At 54.8% G+C, this 17,936-nt stretch overlaps 3 protein-coding genes across 10 annotated transcripts in view; all 3 read right to left on the bottom strand.

The window, feature by feature from the left end:
- Positions 1–110: 110 nt before the first annotated feature.
- POLR2J (RNA polymerase II subunit J) lies at positions 111–5,604 on the bottom strand. 3 transcript variants are annotated; one of them, XM_003949226.4, is made up of 4 exons: positions 5,457–5,604; positions 2,827–2,916; positions 1,005–1,179; positions 111–338 (listed from the first exon to the last, which is right to left on the bottom strand). In XM_003949226.4, exons 1-4 carry the CDS (start codon positions 5,507–5,509, stop codon positions 303–305), a joined length of 354 nt encoding a protein of 117 aa, XP_003949275.1. In that variant the 5' UTR covers positions 5,510–5,604; the 3' UTR covers positions 111–302. The 3 variants fall into 3 exon arrangements, with proteins under 3 accessions (XP_003949275.1, XP_054512171.1, XP_009442158.1); XM_054656196.2 differs by lacking the exon at positions 2,827–2,916 and having other exon boundaries at positions 5,457–5,584; XM_009443883.3 differs by lacking the exon at positions 111–338 and having other exon boundaries at positions 621–1,179; positions 5,457–5,587.
- A 1,008-nt stretch (positions 5,605–6,612) lies between these two features.
- Positions 6,613–9,675, bottom strand: LOC112209792 (uncharacterized). Its single transcript, XM_024357998.3, has one exon. It carries the CDS (start codon positions 7,304–7,306, stop codon positions 6,788–6,790), a length of 519 nt encoding a protein of 172 aa, XP_024213766.1. The 5' UTR covers positions 7,307–9,675; the 3' UTR covers positions 6,613–6,787.
- Positions 9,676–9,801: 126 nt separating this feature from the next.
- Positions 9,802–17,936, bottom strand: part of LOC742087 (ras GTPase-activating protein 4) — a 101,220-nt gene continuing 93,085 nt past the window's right edge. For 3 of the 6 annotated variants that reach the window (XM_054656189.2, XM_003318696.6, XM_003318697.6), the window contains 5 exons: positions 17,596–17,733; positions 15,094–15,229; positions 11,699–11,819; positions 10,485–10,549; positions 9,802–10,373 (listed from right to left, as the gene is read on the bottom strand). In XM_054656189.2, the coding sequence (XP_054512164.1) occupies positions 10,252–10,373; positions 10,485–10,549; positions 11,699–11,819; positions 15,094–15,229; positions 17,596–17,733 (582 nt within the window). In that variant the 3' untranslated portion in view covers positions 9,802–10,251. Of the gene's footprint in view, positions 10,374–10,484; positions 10,550–11,698; positions 11,820–14,422; positions 14,796–15,093; positions 15,230–15,660; positions 15,907–17,595; positions 17,734–17,936 lie in introns of those variants that run through there. The other 3 variants (XM_001145045.7, XR_008536514.2, XM_016957931.4) reach the window with 3 other exon arrangements.

Below are 17,936 nucleotides of genomic sequence, written 5' to 3' on the forward strand. Positions count from 1 at the left end.
AATGAATTCATCCCTGCCAGCCAGACGCCCCTGAAACAGGTCATCTGCCTGCATCAAGCCTGACAATCCATTTGCTTCTGAAGTCACCGCTGCTCAAGTCCACATCCAGGTCTCTTCCGCTATACTTTATTAGGAATATAAAACCTAATCTATGTACAGGACATGTCGGTGTCAGGGTGAGGGGTGGCCACAAGGCGGGCCATGGCTGGGACCGGCCGCTCTCCTCGGCGTGGTACCTGGAGCGGAGGGTCAGGCACAGGTAGGAACGGGGCTCATAGGCCGAGCAGAGCCCCCTCTGGCCCCTACTCAATTCCTTCCTGCTTGTCTTTTATGGCCACCTGGGAGAGAAGAAGAAGGTGGAGACTGAGCTGGAACAGCTGGGGCAAGGACGCTGGAAACACGTGCCCAGCATCCCCCGGCCAGGCCCTTCCTGGAGGGCAGCCATGGGCCACACTCCCCAGGACAGTGGAGCAGCCGAAGGGCCCTCCCAGCTGGCCCAATCCAGCCATTCTCTATGGCAGCCCCAGCAGGAGTCAGAGGCCACAGAGGCTTCCTGGTGAGCAGACATTGAAATCCCCCAAGCTGTGGCTCTTTCCCCTCTAAACTGTTCTAGATTCCCAGGCGCCCTGCCAGGAACAGGTGTGGGCCACCCTGGGGTGAGCTGCCTCCCAGAGGCCTGGAAGGACCAGGCCTTGCCAATCACCGACAAGGGACGTAGAAGAGCACCCCCAAAGGACAGTAGGTCCCCACCCCGATCTGGCCCACAGCACCCGAGGGACCCTGCAGCACTACAGAAGTCCCATGGGGCAGACGGGAGCCACAGGCCCAGACTCCACAGCCCCTCAGTCCACATGTCCTGGAGCCTGTGGTGGAAGTCCCTGCTCTTCCATCACCACTGCCTCTCCCCCAGTACCTCCGAAGAAACAGGCCAGGGCTGTCCCAGGCCTGTGCACACGGGCCAGTGTCCAGCCCACCCCGTCTGCCCCTCCAGGCCCCGCCCTCACCCGGAAGCGCTCCTCCAGCAGGGACAGCTCACTGATGAGGTCGGTGATGGCGTTGGTAAAGGCTTCCTGGGGGCTGTAGTCCGGCGTGGTTTGCACTCGGATGATGATCTTGTGCTCCAAGGGGTGGGGGACTTTGTAGCCAGCAAATAGCACTTGCGGGTCCTTTAGGAGTTGTCTGAGGTCCAGGGACAGACAATGTGAGGGTCTAGCCTCATGCCCAAGCTGGGTAGCAGCCAGCTCAGAGCAGAAGAACAGACTTTCTAGCCAAAAATCCCCCCCAACTTTTTTCCCCAAAAGTCTTCAAGGAAAGTAACACTTTTAGGAAGATACCTCATGTGGGGACACCCTACCCCCGCCACACACACACACTCTGCATCCATGAGGTTGAAGGACCCGAGCTGGAAACAGATTCCAGCAACCTCTTCCCACTGGGCACCGCAGTGCTGGCAAAGAGATCTCCCAGGCAGTGAATGTCCAGCCAGTGTTCAGTGACTCAGACCCAAAAAGCCCACAAAGAGCCTCCACGCAACAAATAAAGGCAGCAGGAGAGGAGGGCCAGCTCCCGGCAGTGAGTGGAATGCAAATGGAACTCTGCCCTCCGAGCAGCACAGCCGCCAGCGGCTGGCCACGCACACTGGGCCTTGTGCCATGGGGCTGCGTCGCGTACTGTGCCCTGGGCACGCAGGGGTCTCCTCTAGAGCGGCTCAGAGTGGTGTGAGCACCACAAGGGGGACCCGTGCATAGGTGGCAACACTGAGCTCAAGAGCAGGGGAGAAGCAGGGCCCCAGGAGAGCTTGGGTGCCCCACTGGCTGGGCTCCGGGCAGGAGTCCTCCATCCCCATGCCTGACCACACCAGGAGACTGGGCAGACCCCACTCACAGACGGGGAAAAGCCTGGCTTCGCTGGTGGCACCAGAGGGAAGAGCCAAGTCTACAGTAAAATGACAAGTCCCTGGGCCAGAATGGCAGACACATCCCTGACCAACCACCTGGCTAGGACCTCACTGGTATAAACAAACACCCACCAACCAATGCAGGGTGCCCGTTAGGGGCACTGGATAGCCACAGAACTCCTACTTCTTTCTCTTGTTAAATAGAAGTTCTAGTCTCTGCCACATACATCTTAGAGGCCCAGGTGGCACTGAGGTCACAAACGGGTGGCATGAGGGGAGCTAAGCTTGACTGCTTTTCAATGCCCCTCAGCATGAGTAACACACAGGCCTACTGTGTTGGAATCTGCTGCTCGTTCATTTACAGAATGTGCACTTAATGGTGAATGTAAGGCCGGGCGCAGTAGCTCACGTCTCTAATCCCAGCACTTTGGGAAGCCGGCAGGTGGATCACCTGAGGTCAGGAGTTCGAGACCAGCCTGGCCAACACAGTGAATCCCCATCTCTACTAAAAACACAAAAATTAGCCGGGCATCGTGGTGTGGGCCTGTAGTCCCAGCTACTAGGAAGGCTGAAGCAGGAGAATCACTTGAACCCGGGAGGCGGAGGTTGCAGTGAGCAAGATCGTGCCATTGCACTCCAGCCTGGGCAACAGAGAGAGAAAATTCCATCTCAAAAACAAACAAAAAAAACAGTGAAGGTAAATGCACGTGTTCATCTACAGAATAAGCCACTACAGAAGCGTGGCTTATGTGAAGACATGGAGGTCGGTGTCATTTTGATAAAAAGGTACCAAGATTATAAAATGCCCAGAGCAAGCCCCCAGAAGGACTTCCTGTAGCTCAGAGAGACTGAGGAAGACTTGGAACTTGTGCTTTGCCCAGAGGGGCCCATTAAACACAGCCCCTGAGAGCCTGTGATGGGAAACTTACGATTTAATGATGTTTCCCAGTGTGTGGTCTTCTTTGTTGATGGTGAATAAACAGGCATTGGGTACCTTGGTGTCCTTGTTAATGGTGATCCTAGGAAGACACAGAGGCCACAGATGAGGAGCAGGGGCTCCCCTCCTCCCACCCTGAGTCTAAACCCTGTCTCCTCCCGGCCAGGTGTGGTGGCTCGTGCCTGTAATCCCAACACTTTGGGAGGCTGAGGTGGATGGATGACCTGAGGTCAGAAGTTCAAGACCAGCCTGCCCAACATGGCAAAACCCTGTCTGTACTAAAAATACAAAGAAAAAAAAAAAATTAGCTGAGTGTGGTGATCCATGCCTGTAGTCCTAGCTACTTGGGAGACTGAGGCAGGAGAATCACTTGAACCTGGGAGGTGGAGTTGCAGTGAGCCAAGATCATGCCACTGCACTCCAGCCTGGGCAACAGAGTGGAACTCTGTATCAAAAATATAAAAATAAAAAGGAAAAATAAGCTCTGCCTCTTCCTGAAGGCCTTTCTCAATCTCTTCATCCCATAAAGGCCTCGCCAACCCGGTCCCCTACTTTCCTGCTACCCCAGGTCTATGGAACCTTGGCCTTTTCTGAATTCCTCCTTTTTTTTTTCCGGTAGAGATGGGGTTTTGCCTTGTTGTCCTCGCTGGTCTTGAACTCCTGGCCTCAAATGATCTCTCCTGCTGCCCAGGCTGGAGTGCAGTGGTGTGATCATAGCTCACTGCAGCCTCCAACTCCTTGGCTAGTGATCCTCCCGCCTTAGCCTCCTGAGTAGCTGGGACCACAGGCGCACGTCATCATGCCTGGCCTGTTCCTTTTTTCTTATGCCAACATAATGAAGCAACCAAAAGGTGAAGAAGAGAGGCCCTGAAGTTACACGGTGAGGCTGGTCCTGACCCTGTGAGTTCTGAAAGCAACCATCCCCCTGGCTGGAGTGTGCAGTCCTTCCATCCATTCCCCAAAACAAGTCATGCTCTGGCATTTACTATGATTTTAGTGAACGCTTAGATGGACAAAGACAGGAAACTTCCATTGGATTTTCCAAGACAAGGGGTTTTCAGAGTGCAGTTCCCAGATAAGCAGCATCAGAATCCCCTGGGAACTTGTTAGAGTCTCCCACCTCCCACTTACTGGACCCAGAACTCTGGAGGTGGGGCGCAGGGATCTATGGTTTAAGAAGCCCTTCAGGTGATTCTAATGCACACTCAATTTGAGGGCAACTATGCTGACAGTAAAATCTCACACAGGTGAGAGGTATCAAGTTGAATATCCTTTTTTCTAAGGTGGTTTCTCCAGGCTGACACCACACACATTTTAGGGTGCATCATTCTTTCCTGTGGGGTATTGTCTTGTGGACATTGTAGGACATCAGCAGCATCCCTGACCTCTATCCAGTAGATTCCAGTCATAACCCCCTTTGACAACCAATAATGTTCTCAGTTATTGCCACATGTCCCTTGTGGGGCCAAAGGGTCCCCAGTTGAGAGTCTGCTCTAAAGGAGGCCGAAGTGGCTGGCAAGGGCCAGACCAAGACCTCTGCACGCCAACCTGGGAACAATAAGAGCCAATGGTTATGAGGTTTTCCAGGTGCTGAGCTTTGGACCAAGAGTTTTACACAAATTACCTCATCCAATTCTTTTTATTTTGAGACAGGATTGCGCTCAGTCGCCCAGGCTGGAGTGCAGTGATGCGATCAAAGCTCACTGCAGCCTGGAACTCCTGTGCTCAAGCAATCCTCCCACCTGAGCCTCCCAAAGTGCCAGGATTAAAAGCATGAACCAGCGCACCTGGCCAGATCCCTTTTTTTTGTTTTTTGAAACGGAGTTTCGCTCTTGTTGCTCAGGCTGGAGTGCAATGGCGTGATCTCCGCTCACCTCAACCTCCACTTCCCAGGTTCAAGTGATTCTCCTGCCTCAGCCTTCTGAGTAGCTGGGATTACAGGCACCTGCCACCACGCCCGGCTAATTTTGTATTTTTAGTAGAGACAGGGTTTCTCCATGTTGGTCAGGCTGGTCTTGAACTCCCGACCTCAGGTGATCCGCCCGCCTCGGGCTCCCAAAGTGCTGGGATTACAGGTGTCAGCCACCGCACCCGGCCTGAATCCCACGTTTAAGTACAGTAATAAACTCATTTTCCAGATGAGGAAACAGGGCCTCCGACAGATCAAGCCACTCGCCCACAGATACAGAGTGAGCCCAAGCTCTCTCCCCTGGACTCCTTCAACCCGCAGGCAGCGAGGAGCCACTGCGGCTTTTACGCAGGCCGCTGACAGATCGGAGGGAATGAAGGATGGAGGTGGCGGGCGAGAGACAAAAGAGGAAGCTGCCAGATCCCAGAGGAAAAGGGCTATGGAGAACCAGACACTCTGGGTTCGAATACAAGCGCCGCCACTTCCTGTGCCCGGGGCAACTTGCTCGCCTCCAAGCCTCCGTGTCCTCATCTGCAAAATGGACACACTCGCGACTGCCTCGCGGAACGGCCTTAAATTTGGCTGACACAGGCCAAGCGGACGATCAAGCAAAAGCTGTTTCCCTCCCGGGGCAAGAGATGAGCAGGAGACACCCCAGAATGCGACAGCCGCAGGCCCGCGCACCTCGGCCCGCCGCAGCCGGCGTCACTTACTTCTTCTCGCCCTCGAAGAGCAAGAACGACTCGAAGGCTGGAGGGGCGTTCATGCTCCCGCCGCCGTTGCGTCCAGACCCCAAGTGTCCGCCGCCGCCGCCACCAGAGCCCCAATAAGAGGCCTCTTCCGGATTACTCCGGCGGGGCAAACCCGCGCAAGGATCGGCTCATCGCCCCCTGTCGGGCTGGAGGATCTTGCGCAGGCGCGAGAAAACCCCGAGAGAGGCCAGTGCCTCTGCGCATGCGTCGCTGGCGAGCGCACCGCCCTCCCCCTCCGCCCCCCCTCCGCACCCCGGCATGGCTTTCCCCCGTGGGCGCTTTTCGGCGCATGCTCAGAGCGCCGGCAGGGCTGTTCTGCCCCTACAGAGGCCTCCTAGTCCTGGCTGAGCGGGAACCTCAAGCTGTACCTTTCTCCTTTCCCCATGTCCCTTGATCTCTCTTTGGAAACGTGCACTCCCTTGGAGTGCGCAGCAGGAGGCCCCTGAATAGAGAGAATAAAGCTAAGGGGTAGTGGACAGCTGCGGCTAGCAGCCGTAGGGGGAGCAGAAGATCTCGTGGCCAGAGGCAGATCTATGATAAGCCCCCTGCCCAGGCTGCCTATACCGACTGCTGCAGGACCTCTGCCTGGGGGGTGCAGCTGACTTGTTAGCCGGGAGGGACAATTGGGTGAGGGATGCAGAAGGAGGCAGGTGTATACAGCAGTGAGAGGGGAGCCCGTAGGGTTACATATATCTTTTTATATATTATTATTATTATTTAGAGACAGTGTCTCCCTCTGTCACCCAGGCTGAAGTACAGTGGCGCCATCATGCAGCCTCCAACTCCTGGGCTCCAGAGATCCTCCTGCCTCAGCCTCCCGATAGTTAGGACTGCAGGCATGTGCCATCACACCTAGCTTTTTTTTTTTTTTTTGGAGATGGTGGGGGGGGGGGGCTCCCTATGTTGCCCAGGCTGGTATTGAACTCCTGGCCTCCAGCAGTCCTCCAGCCTCAGCCTCCCAAAGTGCACTTGGTGGATGTGGGCAGCAAGCCACCCAGGTGCCAAGGCAAGAGACCGAGGGCACGAGCTGTTCCAGTATAATAAAATATATAAAATAAGAATAGTTATACTAGATATAGATCTTAGATATGATTATATATGAATCATTAATCATTAGTTTGTAGTGATTATTCTTTATTCCAATATTATAATAATCCTCGCTCTACAATCATAACCTAGGAAAAACCAGGCCATACAGAGATAGGAGCTGAGGGGACAGTGAGGAGTGACCAGAAGACAAGAGTGCGAGCTTTCTGTTATGCCCGGACAGGGCCACCAGAGGGCTCCTTGGTCTAGCGGTAACGCCAGCATCTGGGAAGACACCTGTTGCCAAGCCGACTGTGGTCTAGCGGTAGCGTTAGTGTCAAGGAAAAACACCCGCTACTTAGCAGACCGGGAAAGGGAGTGTACAGTGAGATCAGGATGAGGGTGGTGAGGTGGTGATCAGGGGGACCCATGCTTCTGCTCAGGGGGTTGGCAGAAGCCAGCAAGGCTTGGGGTTTCCCTGTTTGGAGCTCTCCAAGTTGAGAGTGCAGAGGAGTGTGAGATGCGTGTGAAAATGCAAACTTGGCTCTCCCTGGCTGGAGGCTGGCATTGGGTGAGTCTCTGGTAGGACCAGGCCATGTATACTTTTTAAGCTTTTTTATTCTTGAAAAGTTCAAAGATATACAAAGATAGACTATGCAGGATAATGAGCCCCCACATACTCCGCATCTCTTGTCTGTAATTATCAGCTCGTGGCTACCTCTACCTCTCCCCTCTACCTCTTGTCTCATCTCTACCTCTCCCCCTGACCCCTGCCTCTGGGTCATTTTGCAGCAAATCCCAAATGCCTATATCATTTATCCTAAATATTCCATAAACATTCCACTATGTAGCTCTGAAAGATAAGGACGCTTACAACACAACTGCAATAACTTTTTTGTTTGTTTGTTTGTTTTTCTAAAGACGGGGATTTCACCACGTTGCCCAGGCTGGTCTTGAACTCCTGAGCTCAAGCGATTCTCCCACCTCAGCCTGCCAAGTAGCTGGGATTACAGGCATGTGCCACTGTGCCCAGCCAAGTGCAGTATCTTATCACACCTTTACAAAATTAATAATTCCAATCATCCTATAGTTGATCAGTGTTCAAATTTCCAATTGCCTCATAAAAAGATCATTTCTTAACATTTTGTTTTGTTGCAATTGGTTGCTGTAAGTCACCTAAATATCTTGTCTCTTTTTTATACTTTTTATTGTAATAAAATAGGTATAACATACAATTTGCCATTTTAACCATTTTAAGTGTTTAACTCAGTGGTGTTAATTACATTCACAATGTGTAGCCATCACCACTATTTAGTTCAAAAATTTCAAGTCTCCTTTATTTTCCTTTTTTTTTTTTTTTTTTTAATTTTAGGGACTAGGTTTTGCTATGTTGCCCAGGCTGGCCTTAAACTCCTGGCCTCAAGGTGATCCTTCTGCCTTGGCCTGCCGAGTAGCTGGGACTAGAGGTGTGCACCGTCACACCCAGCTTCAAGACTCTTTTAATTATTATAAAGTTCTGGCCATGCACAGTGGCTCGCAACTGTAATCTCAGCACTTTCGGAGGCCAAGGCGGTCAGATCACCTGAGGTCAGGAGTTCGAGACCAGTCTGGCCAACATGGAGAAACTCCGTCTCTACTAAAAATAGAAGAATTAGCTGGGCGTGGTGGCACACACCTGTAGTCCCAGCTACTCGGGAGGCTGAGGCAAGAGAATTGCTTGAACCTGGGAGGCAGAGGTTGCAGTGAACCAAGATCAAGCCATTTGCACTCCAGCCTGGGCAACAGAGTGAGACTCTGTCTCAAAAAAAAAAAAAAAAAAAAAAAACTATAAAGTTCCCCTTCATCTGAAAATTGAATGTGATTTTAAACAACCTATTTGAGCTCTGAGGTAGATGTCTAAGTTCAAAGCCCACTCCTCCCTTCTGGGGGTCCCAGTTTCGTGATCTCTTCTTCCCTTTCCTTCCTGGTAGCTTAAAAAAATAGAGATAACAGGATAAAGGTGAGGAATGAAGGAATGAATGGATGCAGGCAGATGTGAAAACAGCGCCCACCTGGAGAGCTAGAAACATCTGGAGGGCTGGGACCACCTGGAGACGCCCTGTGTCTATGAGCTGCTGTTGTGAGGAGCCTGGAGCCAGTGGACGCTGGGAGGGAGGAGGCTTTAGAGTGGGGGGCAACCGGGGGAGGAAGGAGGTTGGCTGAGCCAGGTCTGGGGGCCTCAGGGACTTCTGTGTCCTCATAACCCACAAAGGCCCTGCCCACCCTGCCTCGGGGCGGCCCACAGTAGCAGCGGCTGGTGGTCCCTGCTGCCGGTCAGCCCCAAGAGCGGGCACAACGTGTGGCCTGGGTACCACAGGGCCAGAAGAGAGGGACAGGGGCCCTGCTCCTGTCACCTGCTGCTTCTGCCACCCCAGGACCAAGTCATTGGTGTGAGCCGGTGGCCAGACATCACGGCCCCGCAGGCAGTGGGGGCTCCTCTTGGGCTGGGGGCAGGGCTTGGTGGGCAGCCCTATGGGAGGGGGAGCTGGTGGGGGACCACAGGGACTGACCAAAGAAAGGCAGGCCAGATCCCAGGACAGCAGGGGTTCTAAGTCCCCAAGAGGGGGACTGGGCCGGAGTCAAGTTTTGCCAACCATCGGACCAGCCCCGGGCCTCTATGATGAAGGCATCAGAGAAACCCCATGGGGCCAGAAAGGGGCTGGGGCAACGGTGCACCTTTGGGATCTGGGGTCAGAGGGGGAAGGAGGTGACTGCATGGCAAGGCAAGAGCTGAAGGCCTTCTGGAGAAGGAGGGTCCAGTCCTTGTCCCCACCCTGATCCAGGTCACTGTGGACGCAGCTGGGAGCTGAGCCTGGCAGCCCATGTGACACAATGGTGGGGGGATGGGAGCCCCTACGTGGCCAACACTGCCAGCCACACAGCTAGAGGGCTTGGGGTAAGGGCTGCGTGAAGAGGAATGGGGTCTCTGAGTCCCGCCTCTGTGCTGTCCTCAGGGACACCCTAGAGAAGGGACTTGCTTGGGGGCTGCTTTGAGGAGAGAACAGCTGGTTGGACACACTGGGCTCTGTGGCCTGTGGGACATGAAAGAGGGGACCCAGGGACAGCAACTGGGAAGGGAAAGGAACCCCCGACCCCAGAAGAGTGGGGGGAAGAAAGAGGGGGGAACAGGGATGCCCAGAGCCCATACTGTCAGCCCCATCATCGGCACATCCACCGACAGCCTCCGGGGTCCCCCCGGGCCCACTTTCTCCGCTTACCCTCATCACAAGACCCCAGAGCCTGGACAGTAACAGCAGGTTTACTGTTGGCAACAGCACAGCCCTGTGGCACCCAAGGGTAGCGGGTGGGGTGGCGGCCGGGTCTCCTGGGGCCCCGTTCTCCCTCCCATTCTCTAGGTCCCTGGAGGCCAGACCCCTGGGTGTGGCCCATCCTAGCAGTGGTTCTGGCTGGGTCTGTCCTGGGCAGGAGAGGAGGGTCCCTGGAGAGGCAGTGATGGCTACAGCGGCTGTAGGGAGCTGGGGACACTTCAGGCCAGCCATGACAGGCCCAAGCCTGCTCAGCTCTGCACTTCTGGGGATCCCCTTATTCCTGACTCTCCCCCCTCCCCCACCTGGAAGAGACCTAGGCCCTGCACCCTAATGAGGAGGACCGGGGTGAGGGGGTGCAGAGTGTCCTGGGGGGACTCCGAGCGCTTGGCAGGGGACTCAGCAAGGGGAGCGTAGGGCGGGTCTCACGTCTGCAGCTCCAGGAGGCAGTTGGGCTCTGAGGGTGGGGAGCCGGCCGGGCTGGAGCTATGGGCCTCGCGGAGGTCCTGCAGCACCCGGAGCAGCCGGGCCAATGAGTCCTCGGGGACTGTGGGCAGAGGCAGCCGTGAGGGCCCCTGGGAGTGAGCCCGAGGACCCCACCCGTGCATCTCTGGAGGGGGCTCGGGCCACGAGCAAGTCCCAGGTGGGCAAGACCTACCTTTGCCAGGGCTCGTGGGCACCGTGCCTGCCTCTGCGCCCCCGCTCAGCTCCCGGTGCCTCTCCCTGTGGGGGAGGTCAGAGTGAGGGCCAGCAGCCTCCACTCTCCCTGCCAGACCTTCTGGTGTCCTTGTGGGAAGGCTGGGGGTGGCCCAGCATGGGCCTCCTGGGCTAGAGGTGGCTCTGGGGGTGATGGCAGGGCTGACTCTTTCAGTCTATGAAGAGGCTGAGCCAAGGCCCACCAGGGCACCTTCCACCTTCTCCCTCCCCGTGTCTCCTCCTCCTCCCCATCCCACTGTGGGTTGACCAGAAGGCCCTTTGCATTTGTTTTGTTATGTTTTTGAGACAGAGTCTTGTTCTGCAGTCCAGGCTGGAGTGCAGTGGCGCAATCTAAGCTCACTGCAACTTCCACCTCCTGGGTTCAAGCAATTCTCCTGCCTCAGCCTCCTGAGTAGCTGGGATTACAGGCACCCTCCACCACATCAGTTAATTTTTGTATTTTTAGTAGAGAAGAGGTTTCGCCATGTTGGCCAGGCTAGTTTCAAACTCCTGATCTCCAACAATCTGCCTGCCTCCACCTCCCAAAGAGCTGGGATAACAGGCATGAGTCACCGCACCCCACCTTCGTGCGTTTTGAGGGCAGAGATAAACCCTGGAAGAGTTGATGAGGAAGGGGGAGGACCACACCCTTCCTCCTTGCAGAGTGTAGGGGTGTGACAGATGAATGAGCTCCAGCTCCAGTTGGCTCAGGGGAAGCTGAGCGCATGGGAAGCACTGGATCACCTTGAAGTATCCTGGCACCAGCCACATCTCCAGAGACCCTGAGTGATGGGGCCTTGGCATCCTGTTTTTTAAAGCTGATCTTTAAAAGCATCCTGTTTTTTCTAAGCTTCTGCCAAGGCTGAGAACCACTGGACGAAGCAAGATGGCCAAGGAACTCAGGGAATTGGCTGAGGCTGTGCCTGTACTCCAAGGGCCCAGGGGAACAGCTGGGCAGGTTGCAAGGTGGGCTCAGTCAGCACATGGCATGAAGCAGGCATGGCCCTGCCCCTTGGGGCCTCTGTCCTAACCTGAGCTGGCCTCATGCTGCAGAGAGGTACTCCTGGTGCCCTCCCCAGATGTGGCCAATTATAAGAGAGGTGACCAGCCACCATGGAGCAGCCCCAAGCCTGGCACGTTCCCCAGGCTGCACAGGCTCTCCTGGGTGGGACTCACCACAGCATGGCCTCCACGCCCAGCAGGTGCTGGTAGATGAGCTGGGCCTCAAGGTCATGGTCAAGAGGGTCATTCCACTCCTGCAGGGTCACCCGTGACCGGGTCTTATCGCAGCCCTGACCTGGGGGCACAGAGAGGGCAAAGTTACGAGCAGACACTTGGGACTACCATGTCCAACACTGTGGTTGCACAGATGGAGAAACAGAGGCCTGGAGAGGAGAGAGATGCACTCGGGGGTCCCTGGTGAGGGCTGGGCTGGGAGCATAGCCTGGTAAGTCTGACCCAGGCCCTGCCTCGGCTCCCCACCCTCTGGGGGCAGCAGCTCCTCTTGGGCTCAGCCCCTGCACCACGGGATGCGTGACTGAGGAGCATGGATATCATCAGGATATCACTCGGGTTGCTGGGTAACTTTTGGTTTTTTTTGAGACGGAGTCTCGCTCTGTCGCGCAGGCTGCAGTGCAGTGGCGCGATCTTGGCTCACTGCGAGCTCTGCCTCCCAGGTTCACGCCATTCTCCTGTTTCAGCCTCCTGAGTAGCTGGGACTGCAGACGCCCGCCACCACGCCCAGCTAATTTTTTATACTTTTAGTAGAGACGGGGTTTCACTGTGTTAGTCAGGATGGTCTCGATCTCCTGACCTCGTGATTTGCCTGTCTCGGCCTCCCAAAGTGCTGAGATTACAGGCGTGAGCCACCGCGCCCAGACAGGGAGCCGGGTAACTTTCTGGAAGACTGTCTGCCTGGAAGGGAGCAGGCTGAAATGTTAACATCATGGTGAGGTGGGCCACAGGGGGTTCATGCCTTAGAATGAGCTGGTCCTGCAGCTTGCTGTCTTTATGACCTTGCCAAGTCATCTGCCTTCCCTAAGCCTCAGCTTCTCCTCCATACAGTGGAATAACAGGGCCCTGTCTCTTGGGCCAGGGTGGGTCTCACCTTGCCGATAATGAGAGTATCGCTCTGATGGTTACAGGCGGAGGCTGCAGGCCATATCAGCCAGCCAGCAATGCCCTTGCAAAGAGTCACCAAGAGGCCAGGCACAGTGGCTCACACCTGTAATCCCAGCACTTTGGGAGGCCGAGGCAGGAAGATAGCTTGAGGCCAGGAGTTCAAGACCAGTCTGGGCAACATAGTGAGACCCTGACTCTACAAAAAAATAAAATAGAAAACAGCTGGGTATGGTGGCATGTGCCTGTAGTCCCAGTTCTGCAGGAGGCTGAGGCAGGAGGATGGCTTGAGCCCAGGAGGTCAAGGCTACAGTGAGCTATGATTATGCCACTGCACTCCAGCCTGGGTGAGAGAGTGAGAGACCCAACTCAAAACAAAAACAAAAACAAGAGTCACCCATCCCTATACAGTGCTTGGCTGTAAATCCAGGGCTGGGCTAGAGTGCGTGGGTCAGTTTTCGATGGCCTCTGCCACACTGGGCTCTGGGGACCAAGGTGTGGCCTGGCCTGAAGGACAGGGGACTCGAAGTGCTGAGTCTACTCTGTAAAGTAAGTGTGGATAACAGGGAGAAGGTCTCGAAAGTACTAGAACTGTGCTGTTCTACAGGGCGGCAGCTAGCCACATGAAGCTATTTGAGTTAATTAAAATTAAAACAACGTTTTTAGTTTCTTTTCTGTTTTTTTTTTTTTTTTTTTTTGAGATGGAGTCTCACTCTGTCGCCAGGCTGGAGTGCAGTGGCACCATCTTGGCTTACTGCAACCTCCGCCTCCCAGGTTCAAGCAGTTCTCCTGCTTCAGCCTCCTGAGTAGCTGGGACTACAGGCCCACGCCGCCATGCCTGGCTAATTTTTTTTTTTGTATTTTAGCAGAGATGGGGTTTCACCATGTTGCCTAGGCTCGTCTCTAACTCCTGAGCTCAGGCAATCCGCCTACCTTGGCCTCCCAAAGTGCTAGGATTACAGGCGTGAGCCACCACACCCGGCCAAAACAACATTTTTAAAAATGTGAAACTCAGACCAGATGTGGTGGCTCACTCCTACAATCTCAGCACTTTGGGAGGCCGAGGCAGGAGGATTGCTTGAGCCTGGGAATTCAAGACCAGCCTGAACAACATAGCAAGACCCCACCTCTAAATATTTTTTTTTAAATGAGCCAGGTGTGGTGATGCATGCCGGTAGTGCCAGCCTACTCAGAGGCTGAGGCAGGAGGATTGCTTGAGCCCAGGAGTTGGAGGCTGCAGTGAGCTATGATCGTGCCACTGCACTCCAGCCTGGGCAACAGAGCAAGACCCTGTTTTAAAAAATTAAACAAAAAAAACCCCTCAGCTCCTCAAGCCACATTTCAAGTGCTCAAGAACCACAGGTGCTAGAACCTAGAGTACTACACAGTATGGAGTCCTTCTAGAAGCTCCTCTATGCCATCCCTCTAGTGCCCAAGGCTCAGGGTCCCCTCCCACCCACAGCTCCGGATTCAGATGGCCAGCATTGGAGTGTGCGAACCCAGAGGCTCTCTGGCTCTCATTAGCAGGGGGCTCCTCGAATGTGTTCCTGAGAACACCTGTTCTGTAAGAAGCTCCTTGGGGAAGAGAAGGGTTCCCTGTCAAAAGAGTTTGGGAAGTGCTGGGTTAAACCACGTTAGAAATGGAATTCTAGGCCGGGCGTGGTGGCTCACACCTGTAATCCCAGCACTTTGGGAGGCCGAGGAGGGCAGATCACGAGGTCGGGAGTTCAAGACCAGCCTGGCCAACATGGTAAAACCCCGTCTTTACTGAAAATACAAAACTTAGCTGGGTGCAGTGGCTTGCGCCTGTAGTACTTGGGAGGCTGAGGCAGGAGAATCACTTGAGCCTGGGAAACGGAGATTGCAGTGAGCCGAGATTGCACCACTGCACACCAGCCTGGATGATAGAGCGAGACTCAGTATCAAAAAACAACAACAACAACAAAAAAAACAAGAGCAGCTTGACTAACATGGTGAAACCCCATCTCTAGTCAAAATACAAAAAAATTAGCTAGGCTTGGTGGCGAGTGCCGGTAATCCCAGCTACTGGGGAGGTTGAGGCAGGAGAATTGCTTGACCCTGGGAGGTGGAGATTGCAGTGAGCTGAGATCGTGCCATTGCACTCCAGTCTGGGGGACAGAGTGAAAGTCTGTGTCTGAAAAAAAAAAAAAAGAAGAAGAAGAAGAAATAAAAAGAAATGGGATTCTAACGTGTTTTCGGGCCTCCTTAGAGCCTTCAGCGAATTCACTCATATGCATCACACACATCACGTGGCATTTCCCAAACCACCTGGTCCACGGGACCCTTTCTGCCCAGAGCTCCTGGAGGGGTCAGCATTCCTTGGGTTAGGTCCCTGCAGGTGCACAGCAGGGCTCAGGGTCCCATCGTTCAGCCAGAGGCCCGATCTCGCAGTGGACGGATGCAGAGCCCGGGACCCAGGCCTCCTCTCCCACCTGTCTTCTCTTTTTGGTGGCAGCAGCTCCACTTGTCCCCACGGAAGACGCCAGGGTGGTAGGAGCCCAGCAGTCCGGTGTTGTTGATGCTCACCTTCCGCAGCGCAGACAGCCACTGGTTAAGCTCATTCACACACTGCAGGGGACACGGAGGGGGAGGCCTGTTCAGACGTCACCTCCTCCAGGAAGCCCTCCTAACCCGGAGCTCCTGTACCACGCCAGACGCCATGTTCCCCACCATACCAACCCAGCAGCTTTGAGTGAATTAGGAGAAGCTGCCCTTCCTCCAGTGGAACATGACCCATGCCCGGGCGCATGGCCTGGAGAGCAGGTGCAGTGGCTCACTCCTATAATCCCAGTGGCTCACTCCTATAATGCCATCATGGCTGGCTAATTTCTTTTTTTTTTAGAGATGGGGTCTTGCTACATTGGCCAGGCTGTTCTCAAACTCCTGGCCTCCAGTGATCCTCCCACCTCAGCCTCCCAAAGTGCTGGGACTACAGCTGGGATTATAGGGGGCCGAGGTGGGAGGATCGCTTGAGCCCAGGAATTCAAGACCGGCCTGGGCAACACAGCAAGATTTCATCCTCTCCTCTCCCACCTGTCTTGTCTTTTTGGTGGCAGCAGCTCCACTTGTCCCCACGGAAGGCACCGGGATGGTAGGAGCCCAGGAGGCTGGTGTGGGCTGGATTTCAGCCGCCGCTGGCCCCTTGGCCATGCTTGTAGGTATTCCAGAACCCGCCAAATATATTTGGTGGCCCTGATATCACTACTTTTCCCAGTGGCTCTGGACCCTGACACAAAAGGGAACTCCTAGAGGGAAGGGCACAGAGGGACAGGTCTGTGACTTCCTCCCCACAGGCCAGGACGGTCAAGCCCGGAAGAAACCAACCCCCCTCCAGCTGCAGGCTTCCTACTTGTCCCACATGTCCCTGCCCTAGATACACATCTGGGTCACCCTCCTACAAGGTCCCTGCTCGAATGCCACCCATCAGAGGTCCTCCCTGACCACTCTTTAATTAATTTACTAATTTATTTATTTATTTATTTTGAGATGGAGCCTTGCTCTGTCACCAGGCTGGAGTGCAGTGGCTCGATCTCAGCTCACTGCAACCTCCACCTCCCAGGTTCAAGTGATTCTCCTGCCTCAGCCCCCCAAGTAGCTGGGACTACAGGCACGCGCCACCACGCCCAGCTAATTTTTGTATTCTCCCTGACCACTCTTAATAGGACAGACCGCTCCCTGCTATACCCCACTCTGTTCCCTCCCTTGCTCCCTTAGTCCCTTCTGGTTCCCTTCAAGTCACTATCACAATTTGCTTTTTTTTTTTTTTTTTTTTTAAGAGACAGGGTCTCACTCTGTAGCCCAGGCTGGAGTGCAGTGGTGTGATCATAGTTCACTGCAGCCTCCAACTCCTGGGTTCAGGCTATCTTCCTGCCTCAGCCTCCCAAGTAGCTGGAATCACAGGTGCATGCCATCATGGCTGGCTAATTTTTTTTTGTAGAGATGGGGTCTTGCTACATTGGCCAGGCTGTTCTCAAACTCCTGGCCTCCAGTGATCCTCCCACCTCAGCCTCCCAAAGTACTGGGACTACAGGCATGAGCCGACATTTGAAACATGTATTTATTGGCCCATCTTCTCCCTGGGATATCAGCTCCATGAGGGCAGGACTCTGCCTCATCTGCCACTGTATCCCCTCACCTAGAATCATGCCTGGAACCTAGGAGGTGCTCAGTAAGTATTTTTTAAATAAATGAATGAATGAGTTAATGAAGGAACCGATGAGAAGGTTACTTGAGAACATGCACCCAGAGCCACACAGAGCATAATGTTTGATTATTAGGCATTGATACAGACACAGAACCACACAGGTGCCAGCTCAGACTTTCTTTTTTAGAGAAAGGGTCTTGCTCTGTTGCCCCGGCTAGAATGCTGGGATTATCCGCGTGAACCAGCGTGCCTGGCCCCCATCTCAGTTATCTGGAAATAGTTTCCAACAAACAGGTGCAACGTGCAAATTTCACATCACGGGGATGCACCTGTCTGTGCACTGGCCCACACACAGACCTACACATGGATGCCCAGGGAAAGACATGGGCCATGGCCTCCTGGGGGCTCAGGCCCCTGGACAACACACACACACCTGTCCCTGACACCTCCCAGATTAGACACACCCTGCGGTGCCTGATGTAGCTGGTAGCGGGGCGAGAGGCTCAATCAACTCTTTTCTCATCCAGTCCACTCAGGCCCCTCCCACAGCACCCAGGCCACTCCCACAGAGCTCAGGCCACTCCCATAGCACCCAGGCCATTCCCACAGCACCCAGGGCATTCCCATAGCATCCAGGGCACTCCCACAGCACCCAGGCCACTCCCATAGAGCTCAGGCCACTCCCACAGGGCTCATGCCACTCCCACAGTACCCAGGCCTCTCCCACAGCACCCAAGCCACTCCCACAGTGTTCAGGCCACTCCCACAGCACCCGCTCCCCTCCCCGCACCTTGCACTGCAGGTAGGCAGTCTGGGGCCTGCCGGCGTCGTCCGTGTAGATGACCTGCATGACGTGCGAGCTGCCAAAGCTCTTTTCCTCAACCTTTTCCGCTGCCCGGATGTTGGCTAACTTGATGAGGGCGCTTTTCTGGGGCAGGCAGGGAGGAGGAGGCTCAGGGACCTAGCCAGGGGCATTCCATTCCCCATCTCTGGGCCTCAGTCTCCCCTTCTGCAGCACCAGGGGTAGGTGTGGGAGACCCAGAGTGACCTCAGCCAAGGCAGAGCACAGACTGATGGTGACCAAGTGCCCAGCAACTGGGAGAGGAGGACCTGGCCTCTCTGGGGGGCACT

The sequence above is a fragment of the Pan troglodytes genome, chromosome 6, assembly GCF_028858775.2.
Source record: "Pan troglodytes isolate AG18354 chromosome 6, NHGRI_mPanTro3-v2.0_pri, whole genome shotgun sequence".
NCBI lineage: Eukaryota > Metazoa > Chordata > Mammalia > Primates > Hominidae > Pan > Pan troglodytes.

What these genes read in the sequence shown, in the direction of transcription:
- LOC112209792 (XM_024357998.3), bottom strand. Translation starts at nt 7,306, where the DNA reads ATGACCCAGAGGCAGGGGTCAGGGGGAGAGGTAGAGATGAGACAAGAG.
- POLR2J (XM_009443883.3), bottom strand. Translation starts at nt 5,509, where the DNA reads ATGAACGCCCCTCCAGCCTTCGAGTCGTTCTTGCTCTTCGAGGGCGAG. An exon ending in CTCTTCGAGGGCGAGAAGAA is followed by an intron (nt 2,917 to 5,456) that starts GTAAGTGACGCC and finishes GTGTCTTCCTAG; the next exon opens with GATCACCATTAACAAGGACA. An exon ending in CTGGGAAACATCATTAAATC is followed by an intron (nt 1,180 to 2,826) that starts GTAAGTTTCCCA and finishes CCTGGACCTCAG; the next exon opens with ACAACTCCTAAAGGACCCGC.